The sequence below is a fragment of the Platichthys flesus genome, chromosome 1 (assembly GCF_949316205.1).
Source record: "Platichthys flesus chromosome 1, fPlaFle2.1, whole genome shotgun sequence".
Classification (NCBI taxonomy): Eukaryota; Metazoa; Chordata; class Actinopteri; order Pleuronectiformes; family Pleuronectidae; genus Platichthys; species Platichthys flesus.
The window spans coordinates 16,973,242-16,993,388 of record NC_084945.1 but is presented as its reverse complement, the minus strand read 5'-3'; the positions used below and the strand labels follow the sequence as shown (position 1 = coordinate 16,993,388).

Here is a 20,147-nt window from a genome sequence, read left to right as displayed (position 1 = left end):
GTTTCCAGGTGGTTAGTGGTTTCTAAGGGGAACTTGGCCTTCAGGTTTTATAGGTCTGGATCTTTTCGTGCTTACGCCATTTTCGGACTTTGTGCGCACAACACTTCTACTAAGAATCCAAAACACTTTACTATAAATGACGCCCCAGGTCAGCTGAGTCAGCAATTTTTTTTAGCCCATATATCTGTTTTATTTAAAAGCAATTTTATGACTTTCTTGTTTAATATGCTGCTATTGTAAAGCACTTTGTGATATGAATTTTGAAAAGTGCTCCCTAAATAAAGTTTGATGTTATAAAAAAGTATTATTATATTATTGAGCCCTGTCCCATCCCCCTCTCTTCCTACTCCACCTATTTCCTCTAACAGATCTCCTCCCCCTGTCAGCAATCAGCTGTTCTCTCCCTCCAGCCTTCTGTTTTGCATTATTTCCCACTTGTTATCCCCCCTCTTTCATGTCCGTCTGAACTTCTGGATGGAAACACAGAAGGCCCTGTCTGTGACCCCTCTGGCTGAACATAAATGGTGGGTGTGTTGTGCGTGTAAGAGGATGTAACAGACACCATGAACCTGAGCTCTGTTTATTGTGTGTGTTGATTCATCATTGATAGGCAGGGAGGGAGGCAGATGAATTTCCAAGGCTGCTGTTTGGTGAAATTGCCTTACTGGTCACTTTACCATTCAACATAATGAGAAAAAGACACCAAGACTTTCATTATCTCATTAGTGAGAAAATAATAATTTGGTAAAATTTTCGCAAATTATGAATGGGCAGTTTATTTCATTGTGTCTGTATATGCATTTAGTTTGATGTTTAATCAGCGTCTGTGTCTCAATAAGCATAACTGCCACGACTACTGTCTCACCATAAAAAAACATTTGTGAGGTCAAGCTTTTGTTGCTTTTTGAATATAGATTTCAGATGAACCTTTCCAGATGAATTTAAATAAGTCAACTTGGGCTCTGGGAAATTGTTTGTGGTCCTTTTTGTCTGTTTGTTAGCAGGATTATGCAAAAGTATGGGACAGATCATCACAAAATAAGAGAAAGGAGGTAAGCGCTCTCTGAGTGTCCTAGTTTTTGATGATGTTGTTTTGTACAAAATGAATCAACAGCTACGTGGATAATGAGGAATCTTTATTTGCAGCCGTAACCAAATCAATCATTTTCAGCTGATGCCACAAACTTTTTTCGTAGATTGTGAATAGCGGAGCCTCGTGGTAGTTTGGACTCACATGTTCTCCAATCACCAACAATATGGCCATGACCTCTCTCTGAAGTTGTCAACATGAATATTTGATGCTCTCTCACTGCTGTTACTCTGCTGCCGGCTTTCACAAAGTTAATCCCTCCACCGCGGCAGCCTCCTCCTGTCTTCCCATTTGGGTGCATGTGAATTTGAAATGATTTATTTTGATACTGTGATGGTCATTAAAGGAAAATTATGATTCTCACTGATAGCTCAGACCCCCTTAAGAGGCCATCTTAAAAAGAACTTTATTCTGTTTGGCCAAACATCTAGAACCCTGCTGAGAAGTAGCACAGCCAGCACTCACTGGGTTTTCAGACATCCCAAATGCATAAATCTGCATTTTTCAGAAGATATCCCACTGGCTGGATTCTTTCTGAGCACCAAACATGACTTTCATTAAATCACCAATATCAGGCTGGTTTTGTCCCTTTTTTATTTGGTGTGTATAGATTTTTGTAGCCAAGGTCCATGACAGAGGGAGTTGTTTTTGTTAAAGACCAACATGTAATCATGCTCCCTAGCTGGAAGCAAAGCGGCAGAGCCAACACTATTGTCACCGTGGCTACAGCAGTGTTAACAGCTGATCAGGAAGCCTCTGGTTAAGGGGTGTGACTCTGACTGTGTGGGCTGGCTGTCCAATCAGAGCAGCGTGGGCTATTTGTTTCAGAAAGAGGGTGAAGAGAGAAGTGAAGCAGTGAACGCTGAGACAAATAATGTGTATTTTGCAATATACCCCCAATCTAAAATTGAGGACCTTTTTAAATGGTCTTAATATAGAAATGATAAGTAATGTGTAATCTAATAAATTACAAAACACTTTTACAAAGATACAGAATTGTGTGTCGAGCAATGTTTCTTTGAGAGCAACAGTAAGACAGCAGATGGTGCACATGCAGAATCTTTCCTAAATGCTTTGGCTTTGATATGGTGAAAGTTTACAAGGTTTTTATTTCCTGGTAGCAGATTGAGAGTAAACTCACTTAGTGGACGACTTCATTTGGGCTGATCCAGACAACCCCAGCTTCAGCCGCTGATAATCGAGAACAAAGGAACTGAGGATAATTAGTTACTTTGCCTACTATGTGTGTAATCTGATTTTGTGTGTGTGTGTGTGTGTGTGTGTGTGTGTGTGTGTGTGTGTGTGTGTGTGTGTGTGTGTGTGTGTGTGTGTGTGTGTGTGTGTGTGTGTGTGTGTGTGTGTGTGTGTGTGTGTGTGTGTGTGTGTGTGTGTGTGTGTGTGTGTGTGTGTGTGTGTGTGTGTGTGTGTGTGTGTGTGTGTGTGTGTGTGTGTGTGTGTGTGAGTGTGTGTGTGTGTGTGTGTGTGTGTGTGTGAGTGTGTGTGAGAGAGAGATGCAGATGAGGTTTTGGGAGGAGGCCAGCACACACAATTGCTCCATTGAGTCTTACACCCCCTAAGTCTCTCGCTCTCTCTCTCTCCCTCTCTTTTTCTCTCTCTCTTGTGCTCTCTCCTTCTCTCTCTCACACTGGTGAGACTTGTCACTGTTTGCTTCATGCAGACTGAATTCTCTAGTCAAGCTGACGGAGCTTCCGGGTTGAAGCTCCGTCAGCTTCCCAGCACAGCCCCACCCCCTGTCTTTTTGTTATTCTGCCCCCCTCCCTCCTTCTCTCTCACTCTCTTTCTCCTATGTCACTCTTGGTGAATGTTTGATTTTGGCATGACTGTATTTTAAAGTTACACATAATGATTTGATCCATGTGTTTGTAGCTGAATAAACATCTGCGGCCATTCGCCAGCAAGAGCGTGCGTGCGTGCGTGCGCGCGTGCGTGTGTGTGTGTGTGTGTGTGTGTGCGTGTGACTTGCTTCGGAAACTTGTGTGATATTTTGGATAATTCTCCTCCTTTGTCATGGCTTATTAAGTGTCAGAGAAACAGACAGTGAACCGAACTGTGTTTTTCTTACTCCAGGCCGGGTTGACTAACAACTCAAAGAACCCTTTGTAACAGAACCGAGAGAAAGTGTTGACTTCTTTATCGGACCTGTCAATTTCACTCTTTGTGTCTTCAGTATGTGTTCATACTGCTGACATGGACTCGTGGCCTACGACCATCGAGCTTTGTTTAAAGTAGAGAGGAAAAAAATGTTGCTACGGATCCAAGTCGCAGAGAACAGTGAGACCTCACACTGTTAATATCCCTACTGTGATGCTGTTCTGCAGAGGAAGATGTCAGTCGTTCGTGCACAATACATGAGATGTTTCCAGCATTTCTTTAACCTGCTAATATATTTATATCAGGGCTTGGATGGTGGCAATGAAGATAATTGTTGTGTTTCAATTAAATTGTTAAATTGTTATTCCCTTTTATTTTGTGATGGACCATTTGACACTTCAGCTGCTCTCACCCGATGCACTCAACTGTGGACATTCTCCTGAAATTATCTGGAGGGGCTGTAAAAGGGGACATGCAGACATTTTCCCAGGCCACGTCTCCTGTTTCTCCAGACACAAAAACAAAAGAATACAAAAATCTCAGGTTGAAAATAAGGTGTCATACATATAGAAGACAGCAACGAGGATGTCAGCTTGGAAAGACGAAAGTTTCTTTCAGACATCCACCGAACTCTGCAGTTCCTTGGTAATATCGCCAGAGGAGGTGCATTTGTGAATGGAAATGTCAGGATGAGGCGCTCCACAGTTTCTGCAGACTTTCTCCACCTGACCTCCTTGAGTAATGTCCATAAAAATCCAGGAGAAGTCTGTGTGAACACAGCAGGGGATCTCCCGCTGGGGATGATGCTTCTTACACACGACAGATGCCAAAATGTAAAAATGAAAAAACTAATATCTTCTGGTGAAAAAGCGTTGCCATACATTCATGAAGACCCAGGCAAAGAGGTAAAGAGAGTTTGTGGTGATAGGCGCTGACTCCTGTGTCTGTGTGTTGTCTGGAAGAGCATGTGATCTCCACAGCAAACTTAATAAGTCCAGCTCTCACCTGAGTAATGCGGAGGATTCGTTTCTGTTTTGTAAGCGTCTGTGCAGAGAACCTCCCGCGGTGTTGTGCATGGGTGAAAGACACAGTCTGGGCAAACTCGGCCTCCAATTCTCCGGATTTTATCCACAGGTCATGTCTGACAGCGGATAATAAGACATTCTAGAGCTTTTGGGCTGACGGTGGTGCTAATGTGCTTTAGCACCACCGTCCGCAGCAGACGGTGCAGCAGAATAAATATGTCATGTCTTGCCTTCTGAATGCTCTGCGGACGTCACCTCTTGCCTGAATGTTCCGTTCATTATCCCTTGGGTTGTTAACGCATCTACCCTAGAGAATCTCCTGCTGCTTTGTGCACATGTGAAAGTCGAAATGAGAAAGTCTATCCCCAAAAGTCTGTGGATGTTCTAGAGAAAACTGATTCAGTCACATTTACTCAGTGATGCTCTATGAACTCCCTTGTTCAGGAGCTGCACAAGTCTCTCGAGCAAGTTTTTCTGTCTACTGATTCTCAACAGCTGTGAAGTAAAGTTTGGAAGAACACCAAGGCCTCTATTTTTTTATAATCCTGTTTCAGTTTTTTATATTTTGTGTTATTCTGTGATAAACTGTGTTTTAGCGATACATCATAAAAGCTCCACAGGACCGTCGACCCCTCTCACCCCTCTTTACATAAAGTAGGAGTGAAAAGCATTCACCTGACTTCACAATGAGACATTAAATCAGACTTGGTTCTCTCTCCTTACGTGGGGATTTGTCTTGGTTGACTACTTGAAGTTCAGCAAGTTCACGTCTGGGTCTCGACTGGAGAAGAAGCCAGGCTTTGAGAGATGATAAAAATCTCTACCTGTGCTTTACGTTAAAGCAGTTTGTCTAATTAGAATTAATGTTTTATACCCCTGAAATATTTTAGCCATGAACAGAGTTAAATGTAGCATCCATTGAAGGCATTTAACATGATGTGCTTCCCATAAGAAATGTGATCAGGGCCATAGTGTGTTGATGGTAAATGCTTCAGTTAAGAAACAGCAATAAATGACAAATGATACAAGATGAGTTTGTATTAGTAAAAAAGATTTCAGCAGATTTGTCTTGAAGAGGAGAAGAGATCTGATTCAGGAGGGATCAGGTGACAGTGGCATGCGACTCTGTTTGTTTTGACATTATGGATGCTTATCTGTCCAGACAGGTCAGGTTCACACATCACACATAACATTTTGTCTTACCTCTTTTGACTGTGGTTTATTTCTCTGTGATAACCAGCGTACAGTGTGTTGTGATGTTACTATGAACCCATGCAGGGATGGTGCTATTTTTGCTCCTCAGGGTTAATTCAAAGGTCAGGAAAAACTGATCAGAATTCAGCGTCTTGCTAAAGGACGCTTCAGGAGGACAGATGCTGGCTGTCAGGAGGGCTTGAACCTGCGCCATCTACTTGAAGGATCTTGTCTCTAATCACTCACAGCGGTTATTGCTGTACACTGTCCTGTGGGTGAGAGCCAGCATAGATTACATACTGTAGGTTAGAAACAAGAAGCATTGTATTCATTTGTTTCCTTTCTGTTCAATTTTTACTAATAGGTCTGTGTAGGGCAATTTCCTCCCGTCTATCCAAATCTTAATTGAATAGTTCAACACCTATCCATTCTCTCACTTACTAGCGTCACTCACGTCACACTTTGTTATAAAACTAAGAGCTGAGTCAACAACACCCTGGTCAGAATTTATCTCAGTGCACTCTCCTTGGCTGTGGGAAAGAAGATTGATACCTACTGTCTCAGCCGAGTAGTTTGTGAGCTAGCATGCTGCATTTCGAAGGTTATTCGTTAGGCTGCTTCACCTCCTCTTCAATTATGGGAAAGTGTAAGTAATTCTGGGACGCCGGTATTCTCTCATATCTGTCATACTTGAACTAGTTCTTACATTTCATTCACAATGGTAAATTCAGGAGGAACCGGTTTCAGTTAGCACGGTATCATCATGACTGTGTGTGTTCTGCTGCTCTGCATGCCTGATGTCCTACATTGTTCGTCTCTCGGAGGGATTTTGTAATAAATTAAATCCCGCAGTGCAAATCAGATCATTGGCACTGTGTGTTGTATCCGAAACATAGTTTAATCTGGATTTACTCTGTGAAATCAAAACCTTGAGTTTTGATGTGTACATAACATGTATGCAAAAAAGACATTGTGTGTGTGTGTGTGTGTGGGTGTGGGTGTGTGGGTTCACTGAAATCTCAACTCCTCTCTGAGTTAATCTATCACTGGATGTGATCAGATTACTGTGGATTATACGTTGACTATTAGAGTCTCAACTAAGTCTTAATAGAACACACATTCACTTACAAACAGATAAGTGCGCATAAGTGTGCGTGTAACCGGACTGACGCACTAATGCATGTGAGCTCTCAAACCCCCACAAACACAAATATGAGCTGACACCTAACACACACACACACACGCACACGCGTGCTTTGGTGTGATCTGTCAGGGGCTTAAAGTCTATCCCATTATCATCGACGCAGGTGAGACCTTTTTTTGCACCCTGCAGAGATCATTCAGTTAGCAGAGAGAAACACGTTCATCAGGGCTGTTAGTTGCTTTTAATACAAAGAAATCAAATTAATAAAATCTGAAATGAGCAGAAAACAGAAGCTGTATGGCTGTGAACAGGGCAACAGGCAGATTTGCTCTCAAAGTCTTTCGACATTTGAAAAGTGAAATTTGTTGTGACAGCCTCAGTGTTTGTCGATCGTTAGGTGACATCAGGAGCCCGTCGCATTGAGACAGTTGCTCATAACATGTCATTGTCACTTTTGCGTCATGCTGTAACAACAGCCCACAAAAGGGTGATTTTATTTTTTACAAAATACAAAATTCTTGATTGCTCCGTGTGCAGTCAGATGCTCAATGCTGCCGTTCAAGGACCACCAAGGAAAAACAGAGACAAACTCACTGCAGGGAACAATCACTTGAGAGGGTTGTGAGGGGGCTCAAACCATGGAAGCAAAAACCACCACAGAGGGAACATATCAAAACAAGACAAGAAGCAGCTACAGCTTAAGGAATATTCAAAGACAGGAGCCTATCCACACAATGCAGCCGGACTCCTTGAATGGAGTTTGCCTTTCACGTGTTATGAACGCAGCAGGAGATTCTCTGTGACACACTCACAACAACAGTAAAATTCTGGCTGAATTCAGGGTGGCACATGCAGGTGGAAGAACATATTGTAATAATAACCTCACAGCACATCGACGTCTTTATTCTCATCGTCTCTTAAAGTTGACGACTTCGCCAGTGGCTCCTCTTTTGCTCCAGATTCTTTGGCATTCTTTTTGTTTTGTTTTCCTTTTTGCATCCGTAAACGCAAGGATTGTACATGTACAGTATATCATATTTTCAGACCGGGTGGAAATATTTTGTTTTACCTACACACAAAGTAAAAAAGTTGAAGAACTTGGTGTTTTTAACAATTGCTAGCAACATTATATTTGTCGGTTATTAATACACTGGCTGTAGCAAGTGGACTGAGGTGTGTGTCTGTCTGTGTGTGAGTGCACTTTTAATCATGTTTGTGTCCTAGAGGAGAAGCGGATAACAGGCTACAGCCATTTTCAACAAGAGGTTTTAAAATCCATTCCAGCGATGTGAATCACCAAAGCAGCTCTGCCAACATCTGCTCTCCACTTACCTTTTTGAAGTCACGTTTCAATCAGCAACAAGTCATTTTTACAGCGGCCAGCTATTGATAAATCACGAGAGACTGTTCCTTAGAGCACTTTATTGTTCTCATCGTCTCTTAAAGCCTTCTGTCCTGGTGCGATTAGTGATTTCCATAAATCATAGGTTATGTGGATCAGAAGTGGGCAGCGCAGACGCAGCTGCACTTTGTCTGCATCATTTTTCTCTGGGCGACTCTTCTTTCATTTGTTCCCTGTTCTTCCCCCCCCCCACACACACACACAATAATGTAAGGGGGTATAATGGTCAGGATGTCTGTTCTCCCGCCCGTGTGTCCAACCATCCAACTGTGTCCGTTATCAATCTGTAGAGCTCCATTAGGAATTCCTTCATGAATATTTTATCAGGTAGTGAAGTTGAGGCCTTTGATATTTTGAGGTTCTTTAGTGACCATGAAATCCTGAGAGCAGCTCTTCAGGTTGTCGGTTAAGAAGATTATCAACTTATCTAAAGCACGCCCTGCTGTCTTTATGTGATTGTTGTTATTAGGCCTAGTAAATAAAACAATATTAACAATTAAAAATGATGCAGATGCTGGGTAGATCTCCTGTTGACTCAAATTAAATATATTTCATTTGTGCCTATGTCTTGGTTTTCTTGGTTTCCACTTCTTTTATCTCACGTCCCATTATTTATTTTCCTCTCAACAGTTTTTTCAGAAAAAGGGAAAATTAATTTCTGCAGTTGCAAGTGAAAGTGGAACCCAGCGCTCTGCAGCCATTTGGCACTGCGAAGCACAGCAGGAGAAATTACTTGTTGATCTGTTCCCAGCACTGGCTCGTCATGAGTGTGATTAGGGTGTAGAAGCAAAGCGATTGGCATGGGACTGAAAATAGTTGTTTTCTTAATTCTCTGATGGAAGTTAACATAGTAATTTTATAATATACTTGTGCAGCCAATAGAAGGGAAAGTGGTGGAGGAAGCTCATCACTCAACATCACTCAGCAGTAAGCTAGTGGCTTCTTTGCTTTAGTTTCTTGTTCATCCAATGTTTATCTTTAAGATTTCACTTCCTGTAAAGGGATTATCAGTTAACAGCTGCTCAAAACTGAAATCTGTCTGAGCCTTTTGGCAAACATCAAACTGTCAGCAGGTCGGACACGAATTCAACGTCTGTCTGTCAGTCAATCGACAGGATAACTCAAAGACCACTGAACTGATTTCCATTGAATTTTGTGGAGGGGTTAGATTCAACCCAATGCAGAACTCAATTATATTTTGGAGCAGATCTAGATAAACGGGTGGATCAGGATCTTTTGGGTGGAGGGATCTCTGAACAACCTTCTGCATTGTATTTCCTCTGCTGAGGAAGTTGTGTTTTCACCCCTGTATGTTTGTTTGTGAGCAAGATTTCGCAAAAACAACAGAACAGATTTCACCAAAACTTGTTGGAAGGGTTCAGTTTGGGTCAGGGAAGAACCCATTACATTTTGGTGCGATTCCAGGATTTTATTTTCATTTTGTCTTTAACATTGTGAGACATATGCAAAAAAATTTAAGGGAATAATTAATGGATCCTGATATAAAAAAAATCATTGAACAGATCTTTGTCTCTTGAAACCCCTGATTTTTAAATCCCCATTGCATCAATGACTGTAACAAACAGTCTCATGACCTCAGTGAAACGTCTGGATGAGACTGAAATGACGTGATCATCACAAGACACAACACAGTTGACCTCATTAGGGGTCAATGCTTTAAAGTCTTACAATCAACAGTGGTGGTGACAACCAAAATTTGACAATCACACCATTGTGAATGAGGTCAGAACTTGCAAACGCTGGTTTACTGACAACCACAGACAGTGAAAACACATGGAGACTGAAGAGAGGAAGAAGTTCCACAGTTTAGAATCTCACTTAAGAAGCTGTAAGAGGGTAAAACCTTGTAAACAAGTTGAAGCATTTCCGTTTGAAGAGTTGACTTTAAAATGTCTGGTATAGAACCTTTTCTACAGTTAAGCTTGACAAAGCTAAAGTCTGATGTGAAGTTTTAATTTGCCCTGAAAATGTGTCCTGTTTTCCCCTCTGAATCTGTCGAACTGCATCTCTGCAGCGAGTACACTCTTGGCTCCATCCCACATCGAGCATCACTGGCAGACTGAGCACGCTCTCAGCTGCGTCAACACTTATAGAAATGTATTTTATGGAGGATTTTCTTTAGAGTAGTCGTGGGTGTTAGAGAACCTAATCTTATTTCAGTCACTGGAAAATAGGTGTAGTTTTAGAACACAATGACACGCCGTCCTCAGCAGATGAATGGAAACATTGGCATATAGAGGAAAGAGAAAACAAGAGCCGTTATTTTGCTACTAGAAAGGCGGCCGCATAAAAGTGTTAAAAATAGTGTGAAAATCCTTTTTCTCCCCTTTACCCCGTCTCTGCAGTGTACAAATGAACCGTTAAATACTGTTTCTGTTGGTTTCAGACTGTTGCCTGTTCTCCTGAGACAGGAACAAAAACAGATCAATAAAGCGTTTAGAAAAAGCTGAAGGTGAAAGGGACCTACGGAGCAAACAAGAGAGTTTAACAATAGTTTTCTAAAGTCAAGGGCAGCGGTCTGCACAGGGAGGGACGGTCACTAATTGCTGTGGCTCACAGTGCATTGATCCAGTGGCTTTTATGGTAATATATAGATGAACACAAGCATGGATGGCGCGGTTCAAATGTCCACCTGTGTAAATGGTGAGAGCATTGCTTTGCTTCTGTCGGGATGGAGTGACTGAATGAATGAGATAACGAGTGGACGGATGAATGACCAGCTGGAAATGTTCTGAACCACTGAGCACATCTCAGATTTTATTTCAAACTCGCTAATAATGTGAAATAAAAAGCTTTTCAGCTTAATAATCAGGCTACAGACAACTGAAGAGCAGGATAAGTGAATTGATGATTTTAACATGAATCTATTCTGCATTTTTTACTTTGTAAAATAAGATTCTCTTATTGGCAATGAATGCAGATGGTGATGTGTCTGTGAAAGGCTCACATCGGCTCAAATATTAGTTTTCACTTTTAGGTCTGGATGAAATGTGTAAACCAGTTCAGTGCTGTGTGTTATAATCTATTATTGAATTGAAGCTATTGAAACTTCTGATAACATCCGCCAACCAGGTTATGTTGTCCCCCTTGTCTAAAAGTTTGTATGTTTGATTGTAAGGAAGATACAGAAATCCCCCTGGACAGATTACAGTGAAACCCTGTGATAGGATGCACTATGGGTCAGGGAAGAAGCTCTTCATTTTGGTGTGGATCCTGAAATCTTTTTCACTAACAGTGTAAGATGGGACTCATTCTTTTGTTGACATTATCTTTCTTTTTATCAGAGAATAATTCAAGAATCTCTATGACAAATCTGGTGCAGCTTGATTGAATTTGAAGGGCCTGTTGGGCCTTGATGGCGGTTCGTGCCCTTCTGCGCGCCATTCTAGTTGATGCTCCATTTAGAATCGTCAAGAATAAGGTGTATCTAACTGCTCTACTCTGTGACTACCGTCAGCTGACCCTGTGTGTGTGTTACGGTCTTGTGTGTGTCAATGCTAATGTGTGTCTCCCGGTTTCTTCCAGAAGGAATCGGACTCCAGTGACTCATCCAGTCGAAGCAAACTTTACAGCTCTGACGATAAGACTCATGGCCTGGAGACCCTGCCACCAGGTAGGAAACTTCACTTCTCATCTTGCACCACCACCACCACCACCCCCACACTGCACCTAAACGTTACATGGATAATATAGCTTTACTAATAACAAGCATTTGCGTCTATTAGTCAAATACATAGTCAGGATATTTGATCCGGATCTCCGGGTTCAGTGTGTCATTGTTTGTGCTTGTGATTGCACTGAAGGGAAAGACAAACACTCTCCCCGCTGTATGCACAGACATGGTGCACCACAGTCACATATCCAGAGGGTTTCCCACATCATATTCCCACAACCAAAACCATTTCCTCTTTCAAATGTGGTAACATGACATAGCTTTGGTTTGATTATCAGGAGAGCATGAACATCCTCCACTTCACCATGTTCAAAATATGACCAGACTGTACAGCCATCAGTGTGACACGAATGTCACATCCACTCATGTATCCAGATAATTCAAGGATCCATTTTAATCCTCCCGCAAACCCAACTATGTGTCTCCACCCTGACTTTGACAAACATTGTTTAAGAGTCCAGCAGGGCAGAGAAGTAAGAGCAGAAAGAGCTAATCTGAGCAGAGGATTTTTTTATTCAGCGCTCGTCCCTGCTCAACTCACGGCAGCCGCTGCCCCTCCCTTACAAGCCCAGGGCCTGCGAAAGCTGAACACACACTCTCTTATCTGATCCAGCGGTAGAAATGGAATCCACTTTGAATGTTGAATTAGAGACATTTCAACCTCAGGGTGACTTTTTACTTAATAATGGCAGCGTATCGCATCGTCACCCACAACAACACACACACAAACTTGCAAAGAAGAACGGGGAAAAAGGTGAAAAAGAAAGAGAGGGAAGAGAAGATGTAGAGGAGGCGGAGCCTGGGATTAAAATATGGAGGATTAAGTGATGAAAGAATAACTCTTCCATTGATGAAGATTGTCTGATGGATTTAAAAAAAAATTGCAAATGGTTTTTGGATTTAGGGTTTGCAACGAATAGGTCTTCTTCTTATTGATTAATTGATCTTCCGTACATTTTTAGATTGATCAATAATAGTTTAATAAATCTTCCACCTGGATTCCAAAGTCGATTCACTTCAATTTGTAAGTTGCCAAGTCACCCCGTATGTTATTTTATTCACATGCCATGTTTAGACCTTACAATATTATAGAGAAACACAACAAATGACTCCAAAATGAACAAGCAGCTGGTGACTGGAGAGAAAAAAACTGCCTTTAATAGGAGGAAACCTTCAACAGATCAGAGTCAGTGTGGACGACTGTCTGTCCCTCGACCAGTCATGGTTAGAGGAGAAAAATGGTGGAGAGAAGAGGTGGTTGGATGTTGGGGAGAAAGAAGAGAGGGAGGTGGAAGGGGCAACAGAAGAGGGAAAAAGAAGAGAGGCAGACCAGCATCATCATGTTCATTAGTCAGCATATCTGAGAAGCTGGATGCAAGAAATTGAACAGTAAAACCTAAATCAATTCCTAAAATACCTTTTTCCTGTGAATTAATTATTAATCAATTGTTTCAGTTCTCCTCCTGTTTAGATTATCTTTTCAAACAAAATAATGTATACTTAAATCCACTTTAAAGAGTTTCTGAACATCCCCCCCAGCATCTTGTTTTCTGATGACCTCCAGGAACGCTGTGATGAAGTCACTGTTTATTTGGTTGCAGGTGAAACAAGGCTCACGCCTGACCTCACCCCTCAGTGATGCTTGGTGTGAAACACTTTATTTGGTGTTATAGATATAATGTGTAACAATTCTTAATTAATTTTTTGAAGTTGATCAGACCTTAGTTTTCTTGTGTACTTGATGTTGTGTGCAGTATCCAAAATGTTTACAACAATGTTCAAACTCATAGAAATTCACAAGTTTCTTCAAGGTAACCAGACTCGTAATGGATCATGATTATGATTAGTCAACTTTAACGTTCTGAGGGTCCGAAGCAGCAAACTGCCAGTGGGGTCCTGACGGGAGTATATAAAGTTGTCTGAGACAGAGAGAGTATTGGGAAAATGTCAACAAGACTAGTAACACCATTGAGAAAGTGAACAGTTGGTCTACTCTGAGTGGTTCAGAGAGGTCAGGAGCAGCAGAGAGAGAGAGTGACACGCAGAGTGAGAAGTCAAAAAAAGTAATTTCACCACATTAATTAGTTGCTGCCACTAAACATAGATATCAGCAAGGACATCAAACATTGTGACACATGCAGCAGAGACTTGGAGGCACTGTCGTACAGTCACAGGCCAATCAGCGCAAACTTCAGCTCATTAGCATGCCAGGCACATTCACATGCCGTCAGGGTAGAGAGAGACACACACACACACACACACACAACCTCGCTGTATCTTCTTTCTTCTCACAAGGCTCTGTTTATGTCTCTCTCTCTCTCTTACACACACTCATCCATACTGGTAGTGCAATCTCACACCACCATATGCCTAACACAACACATTAGCATAGCAGCTGCACCCGGCTTATTAGGTGTATTATTATTCGTTTGTGCCCGTGTCTCAGTAGCCAATGACAATCTGTGAAATTAAACATGACAACTTTCTCTGTTTAGTGGGCAACGGTCCTGGTAATCTGCTCAGACAGACGCGACTTGCTCCGCCTGTCTTTCTCTCTTAACTCACATTTTAGGCTGAGGCAAATCAGTAAATACTCAAATGTAGTAATTTTGTTCTTCTCCCCAGCTCACTGCAGTACATAGTAAATGTTCTTCTTTGTTCCTGTAGCTTTGCTCAAATAGCCTCGCTTCATCTCTTTCTGCATATTTTCTGCATATGAGCAGCATGCATTACATGTCAACTTTTCCTCAGTGACATGTTGCCACCTTGTCAAGCAGCAAGGTTTCCTTCCTGCCAATCATGCGGGATCCTTTCATCATCCAAGTTGCTGCCTACATTTCACCTTCCCACTCATGTGTAATCCCATTCATTCCTGAGACATATTTTCTGCGTTTTGTGAAGGTTTAAACAGCATCTTTTATTTTGTGGATATGCTGTGTTTATTCAGCATTTTACCAGAGCTGCATTGACAATATATTCTTTTTTTATCAAAGCTTACGCATTAAGAAGATACAGGAAAGCAAATTCCCCCATCACGTTATAGTTTATATTTAACAAAATGTGCTTAAAACATATAGAAACTAGAATGGAACCCAGTGCATCCGCCTAGGTCGCTTTTGAAACCACATTTAAATTCACTCAATCTGGATTTATATAGCTTCTGGATGGATGTGGTTTGACTGTTGCTTCATATGTTTGCGTGTGTGTGTCTAGGGAAAGTGCGCTGGCAGGATTATGACCAGGACCTATACGTTGGTGCCACGGTCGTCCGATCGGGTCAGGATCCATACGCCAGGAACAAGTTCAACCAGGTGGAGAGCGACAAACTGCGCATGGACAGAGCAGTTCCCGATACAAGACACGACCAGTATGTAACTGCTATTGCTCAGAATACCTGCTTCACTAATACACATACATTACACACACAAACTACAACACTGCCACTATAAGTCTTTTGTGTGCACATGGCTGTCCTCTATAATCTGTCAATTTGATTAATTAGCACCAGACTGGAAACTCCCTGTATTGTGCTCTATCAGCTGGAACCAGGAAGTAGCAGCACGCACACGCACACTGCGCTGTATGTTCGGTTTATAAAACAAACCTCTGCTTAATGGCTGATTGTTCTGCTTGTTAAATGGATGAGAAGACAAAAATACATCCTGAAACAGCACCATGTCATTATGTTTTATTAGGCTTGATTCTCAAGGTGTACCAAATGATATTGATGCCCCTGAACAATTACGCTGCATATGGGTATAACACAATGAAAAAAGAAAGATTCTGCCTATTTTAATCTTTGCTGTCTTCTCAATCCGTGTAAAATTGAAGGTCAAATATTTCAAATACGAGTCCCATAAGATGCTCCTAACAAATTTCCTGTCAGTTGGCTGCATTTTCCCTTACCCTGAGGATCTGTTCTAAACTTGTATGTTTTGAATGGGTTGTTTGTTTCGGCCTGCGGTTATATTGGTTGCAGCTTACTTAGAAAAACTGTAAAAATAACCGGTAGTAATTGAACCGTGGCCAGTAAAGAGGACTCAGTCCACAGAACCCTGAGGCCAACGCTACTGCACAATGAGCTGTTGAGTCCCTGCAACCACTGCTACAGAGCACTGGTCACTTGTTTATTCAGTTTATTATTGTTGAAAGTATCGCCTGTGCACTTCCTTGGGCTCTTTACGATACACATGCCGAACTGATTCATTTTTTTGTGTAAACCTGCTAACGCCGATGAAAACATTGCCTCCTATTGAGACGTAATAAAGAAGAAATACATACCACACTCTGAGCAAATATTTTGATATTAAGACCAACAACTAAACAATGGGCAGACAAGACTTAACCTCTACATATAATTTAATTTTACAGGTACATGTAAATATTTCAACCTATATGATTTCTATAGGATTTATTGACTTTTCTAATTTTGAGTCTGGTTTATTCTGAGCAATGGAACGCCAATGTCATTTGATGAGTCACGGGGTGTATGTGTGGGGGTGGTGGGTCAGTCAGTCCTGTGATGCAGTGACTATTTCACTCGTCTCAAGTGAGAGAGCATGTGGTGCCAACCAGGCTGCTCCAGAACCCAGTGAACAAACCTGTTCTCGAGGAGGGATTTTAATAGGTTGAATGCGAGGAACATGTCTGCATTTTGATCAAGTTTTTGTTGTCTGGCTGTTCCTCACCTTGCTCTGCAGGACAAGATCATTATTGAAATCTGCAGTCATTCTGATCTTGATTATTGTAGTGTCTTCAAATATTCCAGAATAACTAGATATTTTGTGCTTTGTCTTCAGTTCCCTGTACATGGATACTGTCAATTTCACCAACACAGTGACTTCTAAGTTTAGCTGTAAATCAGCTGGAGACACAAAGAAGTGAAGCTGTTGCCTTTGTTTGTTTACAGTCAGTGGTTTTACTGCTCCCGTATCTGTCTAGATCTATGGTCTAGATACACACTGTGTGATTCAAAGACTATTTTTATAAAGGCACTCGTCTGGCCTCACTGATGTATTGACCTAACGCCAATAGATTTAGCCATTAGCCCACTAAAAGAGCAGAGATGTGTCTCCCATTGATCTGCGAATGATGTGTCATTTGCACAGCAGCAGCGATTGTGAAAGTTATTCTAGAAAACGAGGCGGAGCAGGTTCATTGAGTGAACAAAAGATCAAAAGAGCTTGCAGACTTACTCTAATTCCAGGCTGTCAATCTAATATATATAAAGTATATATACAATATAGATGGATTGTTGCCCTGCGGTCACCAAAACCACTATCATCCGTGTGGGTGGGTGTCTGTGTGTGTCTGACAAACTTTAATGAGCTGTTTGAGGGCTAAGACTTGGTTTTAGGGTTAGAGTTAGGATTAGGGTAAGGCATTTAGTTTTGATGGTTGGGGTCATGGCCTAGGGAATGCATTATGCCATTGAGTGTCCTCACTAAGATAGGTGTACAAATTTGTGTTTGCATGAATTAGTCGTGGTTAAGGTTAGAGATGAGGCTTTGGTTAGTTTGTCCACAATGAGTGAAAGTCATTGCAAAGTCCTAGAACAAGGACAGCTGGGTAAACTTGTATGTGTGCGTGTGTTTCTATGCGTGCGTGTGCATGCCTCGGTGTGTGCTGAATTCTTTTTAGTGCATTCCTGTTTTTAGGACGTGTTTAGGGAGTGATTCCAGCGTGCACATTCATTCAGCTCTGCACCTATTGGTGGAGAAGTGTTTTTACATTTATACTTTGTCGTAATTATTGTTGTGTGTCTTTGTTCCTAACTCGTACGATTTCCTTGTGCGTGCAGCTGCAGACATAAACAATGGAAGTCAGACCTACCAGCCTCCAGCGTGGTCATCACCTTCCACAATGAGGCTCGCTCTGCTCTGCTGCGGACTGTGGTCAGGTAGGTGAATGGTGTGTGTGCTATCCACTCCAAAAAAAATACTCATCTTGGCTGAGATTCGATCTTCTTAAATTTTGTCATCCTATAAATAACCTCCTTGTCTTTCTTTAGTGTCTTGAAGAAAAGTCCTCCTCACTTGGTCAAAGAGATCATTCTGGTTGACGACTACAGCGATAACCGTAAGTATTGCACAGAAACACATAAAAAAACACTCAGACTTGTTGATATAAGGTAAGTGCAAATGCAACATGAATCTCATCTGTTCGCCACAATCTCTGTGTTTCAGCGGAGGACGGAGCGTTACTGGGGAAGATTGAGAAAGTACGCGTGTTGAGGAATGACCGCAGAGAAGGTGAATAGAAAAGGAGAAGAAGATAGTTTTATATTTTTAAACATAAACATCCCAGTGCTGTTTCCTGACATGTGTGACGGTTTGTAATAAAGATATTCTTTGACTGATGTTTCTCTCAGGACTGATGCGTTCGAGGGTTCGTGGTGCAGACGCTGCCACAGCTCCAGTGCTCACCTTCTTAGATTCTCACTGTGAATGTAATGACCACTGGCTGGAGCCTCTACTGGAGAGAGTGGCTGAGGTACACTCACGCACGCACGCAGGCACACACACACATACACACACTCATACGATTGTAGCAATCTGTCTTAGTGAGGAAACTCATTAGCTAAATTAATTTCCTAGCCCCTTACACTAACCATCCAAACTAAATGCCTAACCTAAACCTAATGCTAACCCTGACCCTAAAACCAAGTCTTAAACCCAAAGCAGACTGTTAAAGGGGGGTCACTAAGTGAGGACCGACCAAAAGGTCCTCACTTTCCCCAAATGTCCTCACTCCGTAGGTTGTAGAATGGAACTGGTCATCACAAAGATACCTTTACAAGAACATACACACATGTATTTCGGCTTCTTTTAGAAGTGACTGTGAAGGGGAAATTCTTGTTCAGTCGTTTATATTTTTAAAAGCATCTCTATTAGGCTGCTTGAACATGCACTACATTCTCCTGAAATAATATGATGGGGCTAAATGTGAGAGCCCAAATTTCTAAGTCAGCTGCTGCGGATATTCTCCAGAGCTTCTCCTGCCAGCTCCTAAGTAAAAAGCATAGGCGTGAGCTCATGTGTAGAGGATAGCAGGAAAATGTCTGGAGAGTTCACAGCACTCAGGTGAGCTGGTGAGTGACACTCCTAACACATGATGGCAGCGTAACTGAAAAAAAAGGAGCCACACACGTAGAAGACACGCACAAAGATGCAGACTCTGAAAGACAACATAAGATAAGAGCCGACACTGGTGCTGATGTGCTGTAAACAAAAACATGATATCTGCAGCACATTTTATGACATTTCCTGCTGTCAACGTGAGAACATCTCCTGCTGTGTTCTTCATATGTAAAAAACAGAGTCTGGAAAATGCCTGAACCCAGTTGTGTGGACATTTTCCCGAGTTCATGTCTGAGATTGGTTGATCAATATCGATTTAGTTGAATCCAAAACCGTTTTTGTTTTATGGTCCAATCATTCGGTCAGCGTGCACACTTTGGAATAGGAATTGCTTTGTAACCAGTCTACTTGCTTTAAGTGGATTTGATGTCATGTTGTTTTGCCCGAATTTTGGCCCGTTACCATGCCAACGGCAGCCACAAAACAATATCCCAGAAAAGCCGCTAAAACAACGCTTATTTAAATCTGTTGAGGAGGTCAGAGGTCAGGAAGGATGTCAGTGTGTGACATTGCTTCAGTCACACAGGAATGACACTTTCAAAATAAAAACACATTTTCACGACTTAAACCATTTGGAAAGAAGTCTTTCTCATACTAAGACTAATGACTCTCTTTGTTGGTGATTTTATTTTATCAGTCAGAACAATGTTTATTCAATTTTAAAAAGTCATTTTTCCATTCCGTCTTTCAAAACCAAGCAAGCTGTAAAAAGGAAGCTCCGGACACCGAACTCCCTTATAGATCAACAGTCTGGTGACATTTAGAGCGAAGCCTTAAAGTCCTGACTTGAGAAGGAGATCCTTGATTGAATGTTATCTTAATCTGAGCGTCGGCACCGTGGGTAAAATGAGGGTTGTTCTTTATATATTTATCTGGTATGACTTAAAATAGTCTAATACTCGTTTTAATCTCTCTATATGTGGCATTTTGTTATTATTGCAAAGTGAATTAATGCCTGAAGCCAAATCTAAAACACTTAGCTTTCAGATTAATTGAAGCAACTTTTTTTGCTGTAGTTCTTATCAAAGAAACGAAGAAACATGAAATCTGTTTGTTTGTCAAGTCAAAACGTTTCATCCCATAATAAACCGATCAGTCAGTATGTGGGGTCCTGTTGTTATCACTCAGACCACTTGAGCGATCCTCTCTCTGTACCAGTGTGGGATGCAGCTTTCAGCTTCAGGAATTAAAGGGCTGCTTTTCTTTCAGTTCTACTTTATAAACAGTGATAAACTCAATATAGAGCACGGACTAAGCATATGAATCACTGACGTTGAGGGAAATATTTACTTCTGCTCTAAAATTCTACATGACAGGTAAAGTGCTTGGATTCGTCTTGAGCTTTGC

General features: G+C 41.6%; 1 protein-coding gene across 3 annotated transcripts in view; it reads left to right on the top strand.

Moving 5' to 3' along the window:
* The window catches only part of galnt2 (UDP-N-acetyl-alpha-D-galactosamine:polypeptide N-acetylgalactosaminyltransferase 2), a 47,896-nt gene that overhangs the window by 16,950 nt on the left and 10,799 nt on the right, over positions 1 to 20,147 (top strand). For 2 of the 3 annotated variants that reach the window (XM_062386961.1, XM_062386977.1), the window contains exons 2-7: positions 11,514 to 11,601; positions 14,875 to 15,028; positions 17,462 to 17,560; positions 17,672 to 17,739; positions 17,847 to 17,912; positions 18,032 to 18,153. In XM_062386961.1, the coding sequence (XP_062242945.1) occupies positions 11,514 to 11,601; positions 14,875 to 15,028; positions 17,462 to 17,560; positions 17,672 to 17,739; positions 17,847 to 17,912; positions 18,032 to 18,153 (597 nt within the window). The remainder of the gene's footprint in view (positions 1 to 11,513; positions 11,602 to 14,874; positions 15,029 to 17,461; positions 17,561 to 17,671; positions 17,740 to 17,846; positions 17,913 to 18,031; positions 18,154 to 20,147) is intronic. The other variant, XM_062386969.1, reaches the window with a different exon arrangement.